At 44.9% G+C, this 22,519-nt stretch overlaps 2 protein-coding genes across 3 annotated transcripts in view; one reads left to right on the top strand and one right to left on the bottom strand.

The window, feature by feature from the left end:
* The window catches only part of SNRNP25 (small nuclear ribonucleoprotein U11/U12 subunit 25), a 45,618-nt gene extending 35,229 nt beyond the window's left edge, over positions 1 to 10,389 (bottom strand). The window contains exons 1-2 of one of the 2 annotated variants that reach the window (XM_077448808.1): positions 10,236 to 10,389; positions 3,552 to 3,743 (exon numbers count right to left, since the gene is read on the bottom strand). In XM_077448808.1, coding sequence (XP_077304934.1) covers positions 3,552 to 3,725 — 174 coding nt within the window. In that variant the 5' untranslated portion in view covers positions 3,726 to 3,743; positions 10,236 to 10,389. Of the gene's footprint in view, positions 1 to 3,551; positions 3,744 to 10,179 lie in introns of both variants that reach the window. The other variant, XM_077448807.1, reaches the window with a different exon arrangement.
* Positions 10,390 to 10,485: 96 nt separating this feature from the next.
* POLR3K (RNA polymerase III subunit K) lies at positions 10,486 to 16,899 on the top strand. The gene is made up of 3 exons (XM_077448809.1): positions 10,486 to 10,657; positions 14,531 to 14,618; positions 16,698 to 16,899. The coding sequence occupies exons 1-3, from the start codon at positions 10,547 to 10,549 to the stop codon at positions 16,823 to 16,825; spliced, it is 327 nt and encodes a 108-aa protein (XP_077304935.1). The 5' UTR covers positions 10,486 to 10,546; the 3' UTR covers positions 16,826 to 16,899.
* Positions 16,900 to 22,519: the final 5,620 nt, after the last annotated feature.

Genomic DNA, 22,519 nt, shown 5'->3' with positions numbered 1-22,519 from the left:
CCTGCAGCGTGGCTCCTTAAGCCCCGTACACACTATCAGATTGTCTGCTGAGTTTTTCCTTCAGATTTACCAAAACCATGTAGTAGAAGGGCCTGCCTGATTGCATACACATTGAAACTCCTAAGGTTTGTCCTCATATTATATGGTTTTGGTAAATCTGAAGGAAAAACTCAGCAGACAATCTGATAGTGTGTACGGGGCTTTAGGCTTGCTGGCTTGTGGGAGTAAGGTACTCTTGCCACCGGTGTCAGGGCTTTTTTGGATGCCTGGTCAGCAGACCAGCATTTTAGCCAAATCAGGCGTCGCAGCACCACAGCTGACACTGAAGCCCTGGATAACAAGGGGAGGGTATCCAGGGATGCGTCACAAACATACTTGAGGCCCTGCACTAGTTGGTCCGCCAATTCTACGCAGACAGGCGAAGCCTTTTGCTCTCCCAATTCACAGTGCAAAAGCTTGGCCCACTCAGTCAGTGTCTGTGACACAAGTGCAGATGCCAGTACTGGTCGTATGGCGGACCCCACAACCGTAAACAAGGAGCGAGCCACTGCCTCGGCCTTCCTGTCCGTGGGATCCTTGAATGCAGGAGTCCCCTCTACCGGGATCGTGGTTACTTTATTTAACCTGGATACTGGGGGGGGTCCACGACTGGAGAAGACTACCGTTTTTTGAGAAGGCTTTCCTCAAAAGGGTAACGCACCGCCATGTTTTTGAGGACCGAAAAGATTATTTGCGGCCGACCCCATTCCCTGTAGATGAACTTGTCAAAATAAGTCAAATACGGGAACACCTTAGGTGAACGTGCTGGCTTGCGGGACCCAAAGGGGACCGCTACACCAGCAGAGGGGTCCGCTGGCACCTGGATCTTCAGGGTATCACGCACAGCTGTGATAAGTGCTCCAATCAGCGCCTTTTCGCGCCCAGACCCGGACAGGGAATCATCCTCGCTGTCCGAATGGTCCTGGTGAGTCTCGTCTGATAGGTCAGAGCAGGGGTCACCAGCCGCAGCAGGGCCCGAGTCTGCATCAGAGCTTTCCCCAGAGGACTGGAGGGGCAGGGGCCTTTTTTATGCACCTTTCCTTCCATGCACCGCCTCTATTTTAGCAACAAATGAATTAAGGACCGCCGTCAGGGTGTCCATGGGCACAGCGCTATCTGCAGGTGACCCAGTTGCAATAGCCTGGATTTCTGGGGAAGAAACACCAGTTTCTGAAGCCATGCTGACCCTACCCTGTCTACCACCTGAAGGGGACTTAGGACAGTGAAGGTCCCACCCTCCTGCTGCCGCTGGCTGGGGGGGGGGGTTGGGTCCTAGCGTCAGACTCACCACCCGGAGGCATTCTGTGATGGTTACGATCTGCAGAGCTTGCACCAGCGTTCAGGGAATGGCCACCCAGCGTCCTGTATACACAGGGAACACAGGAAACAGCAAGTGATAGCACATGGCATGCTGTCACAAGAGAGCTGCGGTGAAAAGAGTGCTCGGGCTTCAAAAAAATGGCCGCCAATGATACTAATAGGAAAATCTCATAGAAAATGGCCACTGAGGCTCACAAGGGGAACCTCTGCCCTCATCCAAAATGGCCGCCGGACAGCGCCACGCGGTGACAAGAGAAATCATAGAACAGCGCTGCCTCCAACCAGCAAAAATACCCCACAGACACCTTTTGGGACCCCCCACACTGGGACCAGGACCATCTCTAGCCGCACAGACCCCCTACAGGTGAGAGACCCAGTGAACCCCAGTACACACACCGCCAGCAGCACATGCACCGCCCAGGGGGAGGAGGGAAGATAGGGATGTGGGAGAGAAGAGAATGAGGTGAGGTGGCCCCCGAATCGACCTCCCAGGGAATGCCCAGCTGCTCAACCCCCCGAAGCAGGGAGAGCCGTGCTTACCAGTCCTAAAGAGCAGGGAAACATTCCATCACAGACACACTCCTGCACAGTTACAGGGTGGCTGCTGGCCTCGGTATACTGCGATCCAGACATCAGTAGCCCAGTCATATGTATACCCCGGAGCATTTTTAGCTCACCGACCACCTCTGGAGCTGAGGTATGTCGTGGCCTGCCGAGCCTTAGCTGCGACCTGCACACGCTCGATGGCCGGACTGGGGGGACTACAAGGATAACTCAACCAGCATGTCCCCCAGCCAGCAGTTGATAGAAGATCACAGGATCTTTCATCTTGCGCAATAGTATAAATCCTGCATAAATAAAATTGGACCAAAGGGCCCGCAGGGTTCCTAGGTCATTCTCCTTCACTAGGCAAAATAAAACAGAGGCTGCTGGGGCAGCAGGGGGAGTTGTTAGCACAGGGTCCACCCCCTGGGTGGTACTGACAATTCTGTGTATTGTGTTACAATTTTGCCTAGTTGCAGGCTAACAAACCCATTTAGTTACAGAGAGGAGCTATGTCGGTCGGTGAATATAAGAGAAATTGCATTGATTACTGTGTAAATGACACTGGCAGTGAAGGGGCTAACCACTAGGTGGCGATGAAGGGGTTAAGTCTGTTCTAGGGAGTGAGTCTAACTGTGGGGGGGGGATGGGCTACTAGTCACATGACAGTGATCACTGCTGTCAATGACAGAGACCAGTGATCTCTGTCATGACACAAGCTAAAACAGGGAATTGCCTTATTTACATAGGCACTTCCCTGTTCTGAGGCTCCGTGACACGATCACCGGGAGACCGGAGGACATAGAGTCCACCGGTTCCGGTCATGCTGTATGCGGCGGGCGCATGTGCCTGCTATCCCCGGCTCTTAATGGGGACTTACAGTTGCGACCGTTTGCCCACCGCTGCCATTGTGCCGACATATATCTGCGTGCGGCGGTTGGCAACTGCTTAAGAAGTGGTTAACCTTTTGGGAGCATCTCATCAATTGTTGCAGAGGGTACCTGAAACCTGACTTGTATCTTAGTGCAGAGTTCTTCGCCAAAGCAAAAAATGCCATTTTGGTGGTGTTCTGTATACAAAATGGTGTACAGAATTCCTCCAGGTTACCATATTACATTGAATTTTACAGATAATGTCAGCCCTGCAGTTTGAAAGGTAATTTTTAATGACATTAAATTTCAATACCATTGTATGGAAATTGTATATGCTATAATTTTTTTCCCCTCAAAGTGATATCCTTTAACACAGCATGCATAACAATATTCGTTTTTTTTGTGTTTAGTTCCACATTGATGGCAGTGTACATCTTGAGGGTCTGCAAGGCTAAAGCCTCGCACACACGATCAGATTTTCGAACGACCATCCATCCGTTTTTTGTTGCAAGCTAGTCTCGTGTCAAATGTGAAGAGGTTACTCACCATACGAAAATTCTCGTATGACAGAATACAACTTCAGATGTGATGTAATGTGTTGACTAGTTTTGTATTCATTCTTTCTTTTCTGAGCATGCGTCGTTTTGCTCATCAGATTTTTTTTTCCCGCATGAAAACTGTACTAATTAAACGAAAAATCGGACGTTGAGTTCATGTAGGACAAATGTTATAGTCTGCACATCCGTGCCTTTGTACTGTTACAAATGTACTGTTTACCTGTATTGGTAGGTCACAAAGCAAAGGATCCTGCACCATCATTGCTAAGCCTTCCTGGAACACGTCCACAACTTCTGCATGTGGAAGCTCCTCTTCTGCATCTTGTTCAAACTCATTAGATTCCATGTCTTTGTAATTGTCATATTCTGATTTAATTTTTAGATCACCATCCATTTCTCTAAAATTATAATCCTGTTAAAAACAAAAAAAAAATGTTTTTAAGTTCTGACCTTCAGTTGGCCTGCATTTAAGTGCAAGTTTTCAAACGTCAAGATTCTGAATGTATTAATATTCTGCTTTGTCAATGTCTTTCCCTGTAAATTTCACCAGTTTGCAATAATCTTTGTGCCTAGAGGAAAAAAAAACAAAAAAAAAAAAAAAAAAAAAACTTTCCTCCCAAATTAGTATTTATACTTATTTTTTCTGTGCAATTCAGCTGTGTTTTTCTTTTGTTGAAAAAGTTTGTATTGTTTTCTATGGAAAATTTTCAATAAAAATTAAAATGTATTTATTCCCTTTGATTTCACTAATCCCTTTGTCTAAGGACATTTTACATTAACCACTTCAGAGCCAGAACATTTTACCCACTCCCTGACCAGAGCACTTTTTACAATTTGGCACTGCGTCTCTTTAACTGACAGATGCGCAACATTGTACCCAAACTAAATTTGTGTTCTTTTTCTCCCCACAAATACAGCTTTCTATTTGATAACCTCTGCAGTTTTTTTTTTTTTTTTTTGCTATAAAACAAAAGAAGTGTCAATTTTTGAAAAAAAAAAAAACAATATTTTGTACTTTTTGCTATAATAAATATCCAACAAATTTCTTCATTAGTTTAGGCCAATATACATTCTTCTACATATTTTTGGTTAAAAATTAAATAAGCGTATATTGATTGGTTTGCGCAAAAGTTATAGCGTCTACAAACTATGGGAAAGATTTATGGCATTTTTATTTATTTTTTTACTAGTAATGGCATGATTTTTAGCGGTATTGCGGACAGATCGAACACTTTTGACACATCTTTGGGACCAGTGACATTTATACAGCGATCAGTGCTATAAATAAGCACGGATTACTGTGTAAATGTCACTGGTAGGGAAGGGGTTAACACTAGGGGCGATCAAGGGGTTAAGTGTGTTCCCTAGATGTGTTCTGTGGAGGGGACAGGACTGACGGGGGGAGGAGACATATCATTGTTCCTACTTAGTAGCAACAAACAATATGTCTCCTCTCCCCTGACAGAACAGGGATTTCTGTGTTTGTGCTGTGAATGGCTGAGCCGCAATGACATCACTCCCATGCATGCACGCGGGAGCTGCTGGTAACGGTGCGCTAGCTGAAGCAATGACACGACCGAGCCCTTGCTTCAGTGCGCTTGTGCCGATGACATTGGCACATGCTGATACAGGGGATATCTCCTAAACCGTGTAGGTTTAGAAGATATCCGGGGTAGCTCCAGGTAAGCCTTATTTTAGGCTTACCTGTAGTAAAAAGTGGATTGTAAGGGTTTACAACCACTTTAATGAATTGTTTAACCAGATTTACACTATGGGAGTGGTATTTTTTTACGTGATTAATGCCTGGAGTTGTAGCGGAATATAGCACTCTGAGGAGAGACAGCATTCCATGGGCTGCTGAGCTGGGGGGATATCCTACACACCAAGTGAAGTTTTATTTCTCTTATGAGGGTCACAGGCACTCTAGTAAGCCCCAGAGTGATTTGTGGTGGAGGATACGTGGTGTTCACAGTCCTATTGGAGATTGGCATTCTTTGTGTCATTGACGGGCCATGCAGTTGGTGTAAAGAATTGCACAGTACATGTTTATTCTGACTCGTGTACCAATTTATGCATATTACCAAAGCACTGCACTTATGTATCACAGCTATAATTGTGTATATTGTCCTGTACTGGGTGCTGGCTATTATACTTTTGTTTTTTTATTTTATTTTATTGCGCAGCATTGGTCACAATGTTCCTAGAGTAAAAGTGAGGCATTGCTAAATAAGAATAGTGGGAGGTAATGGAGGGAGTTATCACAAGGTTGCATCTTCATTCCTAAATTCCATCCTCAGCTGCTCTAAAGTACAGTGAGGGGAAAAAATATTTGATCCCCCGCTGATTTTGCCCACTGACAAACAAATGATCAGCCTATAATTTTAATGGTAGGTTTAGTTTAACAATGAGACAGAATAACAACAAAAATATCCAGATGCATTTCAAAAAAAGTTATAAACTGATTTGCATTTTAATGAGTGACAGAAGCATTTGATCCCCTATCAATCAGCAAGATTTCTGGCTTCCAGGTGTCTTCTAGGTGATGAGCTGAGATTAGGAGTGCTCCTAATCTCAATTTGTTAACTGTAAAAAAGACAACTGTCCACAGAAGCAATCAGATTCCAATATCGCCACCAGGGCCAAGACCAAAGAGCTGTCCAAGGATGTCGGGGACAAGATTGTAGATCTACACAAGGCTGGAATGGGCTACAAGACCAATCGCCAAGCAGATTGGTGAGAGGATGACAACAGTTGGTGTGATTATGTGCAAATGGAAGAAACACAAAATAACTGTCAATCTTGCTCCGTGCAAAATCTCATCTCGTGGATTTTCAACGATCATGAGAATGGTGAGGAATCAGCCCAGAACTACACAGGAGAATAGGAGAGAGGAGAAGGAGAGGCGGTGTAGTGTCACATTTTGCTGCCTATCACAGGATGCTGCGGAAGTGACGTTGTTGCGTACTGCGCATGCGCGATGCGTTCCAAACACTCGCGCCGTGCGTTCCAACATAGTTTTGGCAATACAGTTCAGCGGAACCATCACATAATGTCACGGAAGTGATGTTACACACAACACAAACACTGGGCCGTTCATTACAACACTAATACTTCCCTTGTTACCTAGTAGGTTTTGCATTGCTGGGACTTGTAGTGCCTATCCTGAGCTACATGCTTCAATGTTCAGTGTCCTCATCCTTATCCCCGAGCTTCAATGTTCAGTGTCCATCCTTATCCCCCAGCTTCAATGTTCAGTGTCCATCCTTATCCCCGTGCTTCAATGTTCAGTGTCCTCATCCCTATCCGCGAGCTTCAATGTTCAGTGTCCTCATCCCTATCCCCCTGCTTCAATGTTCAGTGTCCTCATCCTTATCCCCGAACTTCAATGTTCAGTGTCCTCATCCCTATCCCCATGATTCAATGTTCAGTGTCCTCATCCCTATCCGCAAGCTTCAATGTTCAGTGTCCTCATCCTTATCCCTGTGCTTCAATGTTCAGTGTCCTCATCCCTATCCCCATGCTTCAATGTTCAGTGTCCTCATCCCTATCCGCAAGCTTCAATGTTCAGTGTCCTCATCCTTATCCCCGAGCTTCAATGTTCAGTGTCCTCATCCTTATCCCCAAGCTTCAATGTTCAGTGTCCTCATCCTTATCCCCGAGCTTCAATGTTCAGTGTCCTCATCCTTATCCCTGTGCTTCAATGTTCAGTGTCCTCATCCTTATCCCCGAGCTTCAATGTTCAGTGTCCTCATGCTTATCCCCGAGCTTCAATGTTCAGTGTCCTCATCCTTATCCCTGTGCTTCAATGTTCAGTGTCCTCATCCTTATCCCCGAGCTTCAATGTTCAGTGTCCATGCTTATCCCCGAGCTTCAATGTTCAGTGTCCTCATCCCTATCCGCAAGCTTCAATGTTCAGTGTCCTCATCCCTATCCCCCTGCTTCAATGTTCAGTGTCCTCATCCCTATCCGCGAGCTTCAATGTTCAGTGTCCTCATCCTTATCCCCCTGCTTCGATGAGGACACTGAACATTGAAGCAGGGGGATAGGGATGAGGACACTGAACATTGAAGCTCGGGGATAAGGATGAGGACACTGAACATTGAAGCAGGGGGATAGGGATGAGGACACTGAACATTGAAGCTCGGGGATAAGGATGAGGACACTGAACATTGAAGCATGTAGCTCAGGATAGGCACTACAAGTCCCAGCAATGCAAAACCTACTAGGTAACAAGGGAAGTATTAGTGTTGTAACAAACGGCCCAGTGTTTGTGTTGTGTGTAACATCACTTCCGTAACATTATGTGATGGTTTCGCTGAACTGTATTGCCGATGTAGTGTCACAGTTTGATGCCTATCACAGGATGGTGCGGAAGTGACGTTGTTGCGTACTGCGCATGCGCGATGCGCTCCAAACGCTCGCGCCGTGCGTTCCAACATAGTTTCGGCAATACAGTTCAGCGAAACCATCACATAATGTTACGGAAGTGATGTTACACACAACACAAACACGGGCCACGTTGTTGCGTACTGCGCATGCGCGATGCGTTCCAAACACTTGCGCCGTGCGTTCCAACATAGTTTCGGCAATACAGTTCAGCGAAACCATCACATAATGTTACGGAAGTGAAGTTACACACAACACAAACACTGGGCCGTTCGTTACAACACTAATACTTCCCTTGTTACCTAGTAGGTTTTGCATTACTGGGACTTGTAGTGCCTATCCTGAGCTACATGCTTCAATGTTCAGTGTCCTCATCCCTATCCCCATGCTTCAATGTTCAGTGTCCATCCTTATCCCCGTGCTTCAATGTTCAGTGTCCTCATCCTTATCCCCGAGCTTCAATGTTCAGTGTCCATCCTTATCCCCGTGCTTCAATGTTCAGTGTCCTCATCCCTATCCGCGAGCTTCAATGTTCAGTGTCCTCATCCTTATCCCCCTGCTTCAATGTTCAGGGTCCTCATCCTTATCCCCGAGCTTCAATGTTCAGTGTCCTCATCCCTATCCCCCTGCTTCAATGTTCAGTGTCCTCATCCCTATCCGCGAGCTTCAATGTTCAGTGTCCTCATCCTTATCCCCCTGCTTCAATGTTCAGGGTCCTCATCCCTATCCGCAAGCTTCAATGTTCAGTGTCCTCATCCTTATCCCCATGCTTCGATGTTCAGTGTCCTCATCGAAGCAGGGGGATAAGGATGAGGACACTGAACATTGAAGCTCGCGGATAGGGATGAGGACACTGAACATTGAAGCAGGGGGATAGGGATGAGGACACTGAACATTGAAGCTCGGGGATAAGGATGAGGACCCTGAACATTGAAGCAGGGGGATAAGGATGAGGACACTGAACATTGAAGCTCGCGGATAGGGATGAGGACACTGAACATTGAAGCAGGGGGATAAGGATGAGGACACTGAACATTGAAGCTCAGGGATAAGGATGAGGACCCTGAACATTGAAGCAGGGGGATAAGGATGAGGACACTGAACATTGAAGCTCGCGGATAGGGATGAGGACACTGAACATTGAAGCACAGGGATAAGGATGAGGACACTGAACATTGAAGCTCGCGGATAGGGATGAGGACACTGAACATTGAAGCATGGGGATAGGGATGAGGACACTGAACATTGAAGCACAGGGATAAGGATGAGGACACTGAACATTGAAGCTCGCGGATAGGGATGAGGACACTGAACATTGAAGCACGGGGATAAGGATGGACACTGAACATTGAAGCTCGGGGATAAGGATGAGGACACTGAACATTGAAGCACGGGGATAAGGATGGACACTGAACATTGAAGCATGGGGATAGGGATGAGGACACTGAACATTGAAGCATGTAGCTCAGGATAGGCACTACAAGTCCCAGCAATGCAAAACCTACTAGGTAACAAGGGAAGTATTAGTGTTGTAACGAACGGCCCAGTGTTTGTGTTGTGTGTAACTTCACTTCCGTAACATTATGTGATGGTTTCGCTGAACTGTATTGCCGAAACTATGTTGAAACGCACGGCGCAAGTGTTTGGAACGCATCGCGCATGCGCAGTACGCAACAACGTGGGCCGTGTTTGTGTTGTGTGTAACATCACTTCCGTAACATTATGTGATGGTTTCGCTGAACTGTATTGCTGAAACTATGTTGGAACGCACGGCGCGAGCGTTTGGAGCGCATCGCGCATGCGCAGTACGCAACAACGTCACTTCCGCACCATCCTGTGATAGGCATCAAACTGTGACACTACACCGAAACTATGTTGGAACGCACGGCGCAAGTGTTTGGAACGCATCGCGCATGCGCAGTATGCAACAACGTTGCCCAGTGTTTGTGTTGTGTGTAACATCACTTCCGTAACATTATGTGATGGTTTCGCTGAACTGTATTGCCGAAACTATGTTGGAACGCACGGCGCGAGTGTTTGGAAAGCATCGCGCATGCGCAGTACGCAACAACGTCACTTCCGCAGCATCCTGTGATAGGCAGCAAAATGTGACACTACAGCGGCATGGAGAGAAGAAGGGGAGGCGGCATGCCTGGGGGAGGGAAGTGTACTTGATTATGTTTTAGGTCATCTTCATAAATGGGGAGGAGACCTCATTATACGTCCCCCAGTGTCTTCTTTTCTTAGGTGTAGGTTTTCTGCACTATAACAGGGTCACTAACATTAAACAAACCAATGTTACCAAATATTTGGTAATTGAAACCAATGCGTTCCCAATCTATTTCTATTTTACATGATTGTTTCTGACAAAGTAGGGCGAGATGTGGAGGTCTTCTCTATGTCATGGCCAGGAATAGGACTCTACAATCACACACGTTCCAGGCGTGTATTGATCTACTTACCGGCACCTATCAACGTCTACAATAGATACGAATTGAACTAAACCCAGTCAGCTCACAGGTAGTCTGCCAGTAGGGCCTCCACACTGTTCTCCCGCCGTCCTCTTGTCTCCTCACCACTTTCCACACAAACGAAACATAAACACACTACTACTTCCGTGTTCCCTACCAGCCAATCATGTGCCAGTGTTTCATCATATTAGGCGACCCGTCAGAATATGTAACGGAAGTGACGTTTAGTCGCCGCCATCTTGCTACACCCTGCACACGTCCACCGTCGGAAGTTACGTCACTTTAGCAACTAGTGGCGGAAGTGAACCAGGTTTTTGCTGGTTGATGGCGGAAGGAGATTTCTCCTGGCTCCCTAAGCATGTTGTTGTTCTGTCCGACTTGTGGGAATGTGCTGATCGTGGAGGAGGGGCAGAAATGTTACCGATTCGCCTGTAATACCTGTCCATATGTGCACAACATAAACCGCAAGGTAATGTTTTAGTGTATATAAATGAGTATATCCATGATCTCTGCGGCTGCTTGCTTTATTAGCTGTTCATCCTGCCTATACATCTGTTGTTTTCTCACTTCCTGTAAAAAGGTGACAACACTTGGTTCTGCGGTGAAGTTGCACAGCGGTATTAGACGTTAGGTCACGGTATAATCTTATTATAAGGTGACTATACACTATACAATCCGATTGTAAGGTTACTATACAGTCTAATGGTATGGCTAAGGTGACCATACACTATACAATCTAAATGGTATGGCTAAGGTGACCATACACTATAAAATCTGATTTTAAGGCTAAAGTGACCATACATTATACAATCTGATTGTAAGGCTAAGGTAACTATACAATCAGATTGTATGGCTATGGTGACCATAGACTATACCATCTGATTGTAAGGCTACGGTGATTACACAGTCATGGCCCAAAGTTTTAAGAATGAGACAAATATAGATTTTCACAAAGTATGCTGCTTCAGTCTTTTTGGATCTTTTTGTCAGATGTTACTATTTGTATATTTCTGAAGTATAATTACAAGCATTTCATAAGTGTCAAAGGCTTTTATTGACAATTACATTAAGTTTATGCAAAGAGCCAATATTTGCAGTGTTGTCCCTTCTCTTTCAAAACCTCTGCAATGCTCCCTGGCATGCTGTCAAACAACTTCTGGGCACATCCTGACTGTTGGCAGCCCATCCTTGCAGAATCAATGCTTGGAGTTTGTCAGAATTTGTGGGGTTTTTTTGTACACCGCTTCTTGAGGATTGGCCACAAGTTCTCAATGGGATTAAGGTCTGGGGAATTTCCTGGCCAAGGACCCAAAATTTGAATGTTTTGTTCTCCAAGCCACTTAGTTATCACTTTGGCCTTTGTCAAGGTGCTTCATAATGCTGGAAAAGGCAATGTTCATCGCCAAACTGTTTTTGGATGGTTGGGAGAAGTTGCTTTCGAGGGATGTTTTTGTGCCATTCTTAATGGCTGTGTTCTTAGGCAAAATTGTGAGCGAGGCCACTCCCTTGGCTGAGAAGCAACCCCGCACATGAATGGTCTCGGGATGCTTTACTGTTGGCATGACGCAGGACTGATGGTGGCGCTCACCTTTTCTTCTCCAAAAAAGTATTTTTCTGGATACCCCAAACAATCGGTAAGGGGGGATTCATCAGAGACAATGACTTTGCCCCAGTCCTCTGCAGTCTGATCCCTGTACCTTCTGCAAAAGATCAGTCTATCCCTGGAGAGTAGTGTTTATTTTTATTTTTTGCTGCCCTTCTTGACACCAGGCCCTTCTCCAAAAGTCTTTGCCTCACTGTGGATGCAGATGTACTCACACTTGCCTGCTGCCATTCCTGAGAAAGTTCTGTACTGGTGGTGCCCCAGTCCCGCAGGGGAATAAACTGTAGGAGACGGCCCTGGCGCTTGATGGACTTTCTTGGGCATCCTGAAGCCTTTTTTACAAATGCAGTGATTTTTTTTAAATGAGATTATGTTTGTTTTCATGGCAAAGAGGGATTTTGCAAGTAATTGTAATCAGATCACTCTTCATAACATTCTGGAGTATATGCAAATTGCCATAATAAAAACTGAAGTAGCAGATCTTGTGAAAGCGTATATATTTGTGTTATGCTCAAAACTTTTGGCCACGGCTGTACACTACACAATCTGATTGTATAATCTCCTTTTAGCTCTACCAACAGCTATGTAGTGCAAGGGGCTTGTCTAACATCATATTAATTGAATGGATTGTTTGGGTTTGTTCTCATATTACGTTTGGTTTTGGTAGGTCTGAAGGAGATTGTGTGTGTGTGTGGCGATTGTACAATTTGTATAGTGTATGACCAGCTTCAGATTAGCATGAAACAGAACTTGAAGCCGAAGTTTCATTTATTTGCTGAGCATTTTACATAATAATTATGTGTATTCCATTACCCGCAGACAGCTATTTCTGCTGCAGATCATTCCCACAGTGTCTCCTCTGCAGCCACCAGATAAGGCCCTGAGTGACAATTTTTTGACACTGTGAGGGTCAAAGTCTAATTTCACCTTGTGCACCATGGTACATTTTAAACCCATATTTAGGGTGTGACATGGTACAAATGATAACCCCACCTCATTGCCCAACTTTCCATACCTGTGACAACATGCAAGTGTTCTTCCCCCTGCATCCGCTGTCACTTTTGAATTCAGGTTCCACTCAGACAGCTGCGTTATTTGTTCAGAGATTTGTGAATGAATGAGATACAAGTGCTGTGTGCCACAGCGATAAATGGACTTGTAGCTCTCAATAGAACACGAGTGCAGTAATTGGAACACTCGTAGTCCATTGTCTCTTCCTTCAGCTCTCCAACTGAAAGTCCATACCTCCGTATAGACATATATCAGGAGGAAGAGTCAGCCTGAGCCTGACATTTCACCAGGGATCCACTGATTGAAGGTCCAATGCTTTACAGGCTAATATTATTTATTTATCTATGAATTAAAAAAGTTTAAACAATTAAATGTATTCATCAATTTAGGCCAGTATGTATTCTGCTACCTTTTTTTTTTGGTAAAAAAAATCCCAGTAAGCGAAAACAAATTGGTTTATAGTTACAGCGTCTACAAACTATGGGCTATATATTTGGAATTTTTATTTATTTTTTTATTTTACTAGTAATGGCGGCGATCAGTGATTTTTCAGCAGGACTGTGACAAATCGAACACCTGACACTTTTTGGGGACCAGTGACACTGATACAGTGATCAGTGCTAAAACAAATGCACTGCCACTGTACTAATGACACTGGCAGGAAAGGGGTCAACAACAGGGGGTGTCTCTAGGGAGTACTTTCTAACTGTGGGGAAGACAGAGATCCGTGTTTCTGCTTAGCAGAAACGCAAAATCTTCATCTTCCCCCTTTGGCAGAACGGCGGTCTGCCTTGTTTACATAGGCAGGCCAGCATTCTGCTTCTCCTGAGAATGATCGTCGGGCCCTGGTGGACATGGCGTCCGCCGGACCCACTGATTGGCTCCCGCTGGGTCCAATCACAGCGGAAGCTGGTCTCTAGCGGTGAGCGCACACACCCCAGACCCAGTACACAATATCGCGTACAGTTAAATGATTTTGCGCAGGAGGGCTGACCTGCCGCAGTATATATGCGCAGAGCGGTCCAGAATCGGTTAAAGGTGGACTTAGCCTTTAACAGCATCTTCTGCTACAGAGAAAAAAATGCACCAGTAACCCTCTCCACAACTTTTATTTCCACACTCCCACGATGCATCACGTTCTGTGAATACGTGGCAGAATCCTGTCATTTGACTTCTCCACCATCCATTCACAGAATCATATATATGTTGACGATTACAAATTTTGACAGCAAGAATGAAGTTTAACTTCAGCCAATAAATACAGCTGAATGCATGGTTTGTTGTGGGAGAAGACAAATAGGAGAGAAAGGTAACTAATGTGCTCTCTAAGTACAGGTAAGGTGTGAGCTCTCTAAGTACAAACTGTGGTTTTAGTATGTAGAACTTAAAACCAGCCAACGAAGCCTGTAAGTGCCAGTTCACCCAGGGCGACCTGTCGGGTGACTTGTTAGTCTGACAAGTCGTGCTCCATTCAGTACAATGGAACTGTTCTAATAGGAGCAACTCAAGTCCCTCCGACTTAGAAAAAGGTTCCTGCACTACTATGGGGCAACTTCGGAGCGGCTTGCATTGACTTCAATTCAAGAAGTCGTTTGCAAACCGTGCTGAGGTCACGCTGTGCAGGACGGCTTCAGAGTCGGGTGACTTTGAAGCCGCCCCTGTGTGAACCGGCAACGTATGCATGGTTTATTCTACATATTTTTAATTTCTTTGCTTATTTCATCTCAGGTCACTAGCAGAAAGTATCCCAAACTCAAGGAGGTTGATGATGTTTTGGGAGGCTCTGCAGCATGGGAAAATGTGGATTCAACTGCAGGTTAGTAATAATTGTATGGTATTAATGGTTCCTTTTATGTTTGTGCTTAAAGCGGGAGTCCACCGGGACTCCGCGTTTTTTTATTTTTTTTTATTTTTTTTTTAAAAGCCAGCAGCTACAAATACTGCAGCTGCTGACTTTTAAAATAGTGACACTTACCTGTCCAGCGCGCCCGCGATGTCGGCACCCGAAGCCGATCGCTAGGTCGTCTGTCGGGTCCTGCCGCCGCCATCTTGGGTATGGGAATCAGGAAATGGAGCCTTTCGGCTTCATTTCCCGGTTCCCTACTGCGCATGCGCGAGCCGCGCGGCGCAATCCGGACGGTCCCCGCTGCCTCTGGGAACTGTGTGTTTCCCAGGCAGGCAGCGGGGCACTTGCGCAAAGGGGCGGGCAGTTGCGGAAAGGGGCGTAATCTACGCCCCTTTCCGCAGACAGCTATCCCGGAAGTGGGTGCAGTTACCTGGATTATCCAGGTAACTGCACCCCCCTCCCCCCTGAAAGGTGCCAATTGTGGTGCCGGAGGGGGGGGGATTCCGATGAGCGGAGGTCCATTTTAGGGTGGACCTCCGCTTTAAATGGGTTTCATTTATAAATTACTTGATTACAAGGCCTCATATAGGACAGTGCAGATCATGAGATTGCTCCTGCTTCCTTATAGGTCAGAGATAATTAAAAACCATACCCTAACCTCATTTCTTCAGTACTTTTCTATTCCTAATGATGGTTGTTCTGGACAATTATGTTTGTTTTGTTAGGTCTTAAGGCTCGTACACACTTTTGGTCACGGTCATTTGGGTAGTTCCTGTTGCCATTATGATTTAAAAAGAGTAAACAAAGTTGATTTGATAAGAAATGGCTTCAGCCAAGCACTAACCATGAGTGAAAAATGTTTTTGTGTTATCATTTATATTTTCTGAAAAATGGCCAAGAAATCATAAATTCTGCCTGGGTGTGTAAACTTATAAGCACAAATGTTTGTATATATAAGTTTTGGGACACCTGCCTTTTACACGCACATGAACTTTAATGGCATCCCAGTTTTGGTCCATAGAGTTCAATATTAAGTTGGCCCACCCTTTGCAGCTATAACAGCTTCAACTCTTTAGGGAAGGGTGTCCACAAGGTTTAGACATGGATGAGCGAATTTAGGATGGAGGAACTTTACTGGCCTGCAGTCCTGACCTCACCCCGATAGAACACCTTTGGGATGAATTAGAGTGGAGACTGTAAGCCAGACCTTCTTGTGCCTGACCAATGCACTGCTGGAATAATGGTCAAACATTCCCATAGACGCACTCCTAAACCTTGTGGACAACCTTCCCAGAAGAGGTGAAGCTGTTATAGCTGCAAAGGGTGGGCCAACTCCAAATTGAATCCTACGGACTAAGACTGGGATGCCAATAAAGGTCATGTGTGTGTTTTTGCTTTGGTGAGATTGCTGAATAATACAGTTCAACCACTCTGACCTCTAACCTCATCCCTCCATGTGGTGAAATGGGCATAAACATCTTCAAAAATATACAAACTGTCCATCCTGTAACCTGCCCATTCCAGGTATAGGGTAAACTTGTGACTCCCTCCCTCAGTGCTATTTGCATGTGCTTTTGTAGGTTAGCTTTATGTTAGACTTTCCCAGCAGCAAAGGCTTACCAGATTTTCACTTCTCTGCTATGGACTCACACGGGAAGTCCAAAGTCTTGTGCCTTCTATGGCTCTTGTAACTTTAGCAGAGAAATTAAACTCTGGTAAGCCTTTGCTGGGAAAGTCTAACTTAAAGCTAACCTGCAAAGCACATGCAAATATCACTGATTATCCATTCAAAGGTGTTCTTGCAAATGTATATTTATTTCATTGAAGTTATAATGAGTTTAGGTTTTCATGCCTGCCTTTTTATGTTGAGAAGTTACACATTCTTGACATTTATATTATAGCTTTCCCAGTCAGAGCTTCAGTTTTGCACAGTCCACACTTTTTCAATTTTCAAAAAAATGTTTTCTGTCTTTTTTCATGATGTATTGGAAAAGGATTACATGATACTGTTCTTTGTGCTAATCTATTTTCCATTTTATACAATTTCAGAAACCTGTCCAAAATGTGAGCATCCACGTGCCTATTTCATGCAGCTTCAGACCCGTTCAGCTGACGAGCCAATGACTACATTTTATAAATGCTGCAATTTACAGTGTGGACATAGGTGGAGAGATTAAATTGTCATTTCCAGTTACTTACTTGTATTTAATAATTAACTCCATAAAGCGCAATAAAGCTTATTTTTGTTTTATTTTAAGCATGCTTATTTCATATATATCTGTTTGATTATGGCACAGTAAAAGTATAGTGTACAAGTTCAAAATTATAAAAACGCATACATTTTAAGGCTCATTCGTTAAAACTACTAAAGTAAGGTGAAGTGATAGTGGTACCCATGTTGGCTTACACGTCACAGCTATCCTGCTCAACATTTGGATTGGGCAAACACTGGTACCCAGAGCCTGTTAGAGCATTGAAAGCTGGCAAATAATGTTTGTTATATTTCTATACCACACCTTGTTTAAAAACCACTTCAGCCAGGGAAGATTTGGCTGCTGAATGACCTGGCCATTTTTTGCGATTCGGCACTGCATTGCTTTAACTGACAATTGCAACATGCTCGTGCGATGCTGCACCCAAAAAAAATTGACGTCCTTTTCTCCCCACAAATGGAGCTTTCATTTGGTGGTATTTGATCACCTCTGCGGTTTTTATTTTTTCTGCTATAAAAAAAAAAAAAACGCCAATTTTGGGGGAAAAAAAAAACACAATATTTTGTCATTTTTGCAATAATAAATACCCCCCCCCCCCCCCCTTTTTTTTTTTTTTTTGCAAGCAATTTTTTTTTCTCAGTTTAGGCCAATATGTATTCTTCTACATATTTTTGGTAAAAAAAAAAAAAAATACAATAAGCATATATTGATTGATTTGCGCAAAAAGTATAGCGTTTACAGAACAGGGAATAGATTTATAGCATTTTTTTTTAACATGACAGCAACATTATGGCGGACACATCGGACAATTTTGACACATTTTTGGGACCATTGGCATTTATACAGCGATCAATGCTAAAAAAAAAAATACATTGATTACTGTAAAAATGTCACTGGCAGTGAAGGGGTTAACACTGGGGGGTGATCCAGGGGTTAACTGTGTTCCCTGGGAGGTGATTCTAACTGATGGGGGGAGGGGACTGACTAGAGGAAGTGACGGATCGTAATTCCTAGCTAATAGGAAAACACGATCTGTCACTCCTCTCAGAACAGGGATTTGTGTGTTTACACACACACACACACTTCTGTGTTCTATCCCTCGTGCTCACGATCGCTCGTGTTCAGCGGTCATCCTGATCCCACAAACCGACGTATAGCTACGATAATTCACGGGATCATGCCGACCTGAAGCCGTAAAATGACGGCGGCTGGTCGGCAAGCGGTTAATTGGTTCTTGTCCACATTTTTTTTTTTTTAGATGAATGTTCCTCCAGCATGATGCCCTAATGCCCTATGGGGGGGGGGGGGGTTTAAGATATTTAAGCAAGAATTCATAAGGATATGCATAATATCTGTATTATAAATCAACACCCACTTTTCAAGGTTCAGTAGGGCAAGGTCAGCAATGAAAAGCACATCACAAACTGTGTATTGTACAAATAGTTAAACATGAACAGCCTAGCTACTAGCAAGAAAATATTGCACAAAAATGACAAAAACAATCCGGAGTGGTATAGATCGCATACAAATATTAGCAGCATGGTCAGATCAGGGGCGGATCCAGAGTCCAGTCTCGGGAGGGGCACTGCTATAAAATATGTTTTTTTGGGGGCAATTTATATGGGAAATGGCTGGTATTGGCGCTTCAATCATTACCGCACCATGGTTGTTATGGTCTCAGGATGATTGAAGCGCATTATTTCTATTAATACATTGTAATATAAAATTAAATGGTTCAACCATAATGCAGAATCAGTGGGAGCCCTGAGGGTGTCATTTGCCATGTCGCCTGCCACCAAATGTGGATTGTCACTTGTCACCAAATGCGGATTGTCACTTGCCACGTCACCTGCCACACATTGCGGATTGTCACTTGCCACGTCGCCTGCCACACATTGCGGATTGCCACGTCGCCTGCCACCAGATGCGGATTGCCACGTCGCCTGCCACACATTGCGGATTGCCACTTGACACGTCACCTGCCACACATTGCGGATTGTCACTTGCCACATCACCTGCCACACATTGCTGATTGTCACTTGCCTCGTAGCCTGCCACACATTGCGGATTGCCACTTGCCACCTCGCCTTCCACACATTGCGGATTGTCATTTGCCACGTCACCTGCCACACATTGCGGATTGCCACTTGCCACGTAGTCTGCCACACATAGCGGATTATCACTTTCCCAGTCGCCTTCCACACATTGCGGATTGCCACGTAGTCTGCCTCACATTGCGGATTGCCACTTGCCACGTAGTCTGCCACACATTGGGGATTGCCACTTGCCACCTCGCCTTCCACACATTGTGGATTGTCACTCGCCACCTCGCCTTCCACACATTGCGGTTTTCCACTTGCCACGTCACCTGCCACACATTGCGGATTGCCACTTGCCACGTAGTCTGCCACACATAGCGGATTGTCACTTGCCCAGTCGCCTTCCACACATTGCGGATTGCCACTTGCCACGTAGTCTGCCACACATTGCGGATTGTCACCTACTGTGTCACTTTTCTGCTAAGGTGTTCTTTTGTTGAGTCCAGAGTGAAGATAGGCAGCAGAGAGTTGATGTAATCTCTCTGCTGCACACAGCTTCCCGCACAGTGAGGGTGGAACTGGAGGGATGCAGGGCAGTGAGAGATGATGTCATCTCCCTGCTCCCCTGCCTGCTGGCTTCCTGATTGGCCAGCAGCCCTCCTAAGCCGCCCAGCTGCCCCCCCCCCCCTCACCCGTCCACTCAGCGAATCACCCGCGGAACCGGCCGCGCTGGCACCCGCGGAACCGGCCGCGCTGGCACCCGCGGAACCGGCCGCGCTGTCATCAGCTGGCGGTATTCTCGGAGGGGGCAATTGACCCGTTGCCCCCCCCCCCCCTGGATCTGCCCCTGGGTCAGATACTATGAAATGATAAAGCCCCTGCACTACAAAGGACAAATGCTAATAGAACCAGAGATTACTAGCTAACGAGCATATCAAATCTTACCAATCTCTGGGATTGAAGAGTGGATGGTCTTGCTCTGTGGCTCCCTCCTATGTTCCTTACCTGCCTCTGTCTCTGTCTCTTGTTCTTATTCACTATCATTGAATCCTCAATTGGTCTAAAGTGCACAATCTTATCTTTCTCATGAAAGTGATTGGATGGTAACTCAAGCACCCTTTGATGTGATCACTAATCAATATTAATTGAAAAGATTACTTTTACTCAAAAAGAGTGTATATCCTCTAATGGGAATTTAAATTGGGCTACTGCAAATAAATAATCGCGTAGAAGTAGAAAGAAAATAGTTTATATTAAAATTGATATTTATTTAGAAAAATATAAAATCGGTGACTATGACATAAACCAACATAGAGTATTTACAATGGATACATGGACAAAAATGAAGGACAAAGCCTATACTATTGAAACATAGTGTGGTATACAATAGGTAGATCCTGACGTTTTGAGGTGTTTATATGTGAACCTCTTCTTCAAGGGTTAGTTTGCTTGGTCGCAACAACAATTATGTCTATAGTTCAAAACGGGGGGGGGGGAGACAAATAAAAAGAAGGGAAAAAAAAAGAAACGTACATGCAGCAAGTACTTTCACTATAATATCAAATTACTGTTCAGTGTGCAAAGCCTTATTAATCATTTTGATAACAATCATATTATACAAACGTGTTCAATTACTAGCCCTGTATGTATGAAAGCAGGGCTTCTCCAAAAAATACACCGTATCTAATGTTTGATCGATTAGCTACAGCTCCACAGAGATCAGGGAGTCGTAGCAAGGGAAGATGAAAAAGCGAGGGGGGAGGGGAAACAGGGAGGCAAAGCCAATGCCACATATGGACACTAATCCCTCAGAAAAAAAACACAATCCTCGTCAGCCCAAGAGCTTCACAAGGGGCACCTACACCCCATAAAAGTCCAGATTTCCATGAACAGGCAGGAGAGAGCCAGCGCAAAAGCAATGGCCCAAAACCAGCCCTCCCCAGTTGCTGGAAAGAAAGCACAAAATATCCCATATATTGGTTACTATATTAAATATAAATGTACTTTCAGGTCTATAGATAAAAAGAACTTTCATTACTAAATACACATACCCAGATAACTGACTTGTAATACTAAAGCCACAGACATAATCAGAAGCGGACTCTGCAGGAGTGGCCAGATGCGAGTTGGAGCGGCATGTGAGCGTGTGACAGTGAGAAGATGTGAGCAGACTGTCTCCATGCTTTCTGTGATGGAAGTGCTGGCCTCTTGATTGAGAAGGCAGAGAGTTCTGAGGACGTAGAGATGCAGAGACCGGCCGAGAACTGCTGAGAGTTGTCGAAGTTTCCCGGGAACTGCCGAGGATTACCTAAGACGGAACGAGGGCTGAACACTCACTGCGGGATACCTAGAGGAGTTGAGTGTGCTGATTGCCTAGCGCTGGGTCCCGGGGGCCCGGACGTAGCCGGGAGGGACTAGGCTGGAAGGGGAGAGCCTTGGAAGTATGCTTGTTGGCAGTGAAGTGGACGGACTGAGGCAGTGGAGGCAGACTGAGCTGGGAGTATAGGAGCGGCAGCTGAGCACGGAGGGTAGCTCGCTCGGAGTGAAATAAAAAACAGGTCAGCACTCCTCTCCTTTTTCTTTGCTGCTGTTTGGCTATGGGGATATCGGTGTAGTTTGTATTGCACTAAACTGTATACTGCAGAAACTCTGAGCATAGTCAGAACTGAAATAAATAGGGAAGCTGGTACCTGAGCTACTCGGCATCTTATTTTCTGTAGCTGGTGACTTATAAAGATTAATATCAACTTTTGCTATAATTGCTATATAACTGCATACAGCTGCATACTTTTTTTTTAGCACCCTCGCCCTGAAGAATATAAGAAATACCAGCATTGGATTGTTATTACCAATAATCCCAGCACTCAGAATTTTTTAATCCTGCTTTTTTTGGAGAAAAATCAGTACGTAATGTTCAGTGTTTTTCTTTTTTCCTCCCTTCCCCCTCTCCCGGACCTTGGTAAAAAATATCAGGGAAAGAAGAAAAAAATATATATATATATTAAACAAGCAACACCCTCCTGTCTTATTTTGCCTTTTTTTTTTTTGTATTACCAAGCTTGTTGTGCTATAATCTTTATAAGAACCCTGTGTAGATATGTCAAGGTGGAGAGGAGAAGAACAGGTGCAACAGGAGAATGTGGGGACACAACACCTCCGCTCCTCAAAAGAAAAGAATACCCAGATGGCGTCAGCAGCTCCAGCAAAATTAGAGTGTTATGTCTACACCCCAGGCCGGACTACAACAAACGGAGGGCTGCCGGTACAGCAGGTACAAGTAAAAGCACAGCAGGGGGTTTTAGTGGACAGAAAAAGTCAAGGTCATCTATCCACAACCGCCGCAGCTGCATTAAGACAGAAGAATGCAAGTAACAAAAGTCAAGGGGTAACTCAATTTGACTCAGAGCCAGTTCCTAATATTAGCCCTCCCACTAAAGAGGGTCCAACACTGAAAGATGTCTTTCAAGCTGTAAATGCATGTACATTTTCACTGGGAGAACTATGTGATCAATTAAAAGGGATGAAGGAGGAATTATTAATGGTCAGACAGGAAATGCAAATGGTAGTAGAAAGAACAACAGCATTGGAGACAAGGATAAGCCAGTTGGAAGATGATTTA

This window comes from Lithobates pipiens, unplaced genomic scaffold (assembly GCF_037356315.1).
Source record: "Lithobates pipiens isolate NorthernLeopardFrog02 unplaced genomic scaffold, aLitPip1_a1.2 Scaffold_22, whole genome shotgun sequence".
Classification (NCBI taxonomy): Eukaryota; Metazoa; Chordata; class Amphibia; order Anura; family Ranidae; genus Lithobates; species Lithobates pipiens.
Note: the sequence above shows the minus strand (reverse complement) of the source record. Positions and strands in the feature narration are given on the sequence as shown.

Bases quoted from the DNA above. Each gene is read 5' to 3' on its own strand.
- POLR3K (XM_077448809.1), top strand. From the start codon at position 10,547: ATGTTGTTGTTCTGTCCGACTTGTGGGAATGTGCTGATCGTGGAGGAG. The intron at 10,658-14,530 runs GTAATGTTTTAG...ATTTCATCTCAG, and splicing joins TGCACAACATAAACCGCAAG to GTCACTAGCAGAAAGTATCC. The intron at 14,619-16,697 runs GTTAGTAATAAT...ATACAATTTCAG, and splicing joins AAATGTGGATTCAACTGCAG to AAACCTGTCCAAAATGTGAG.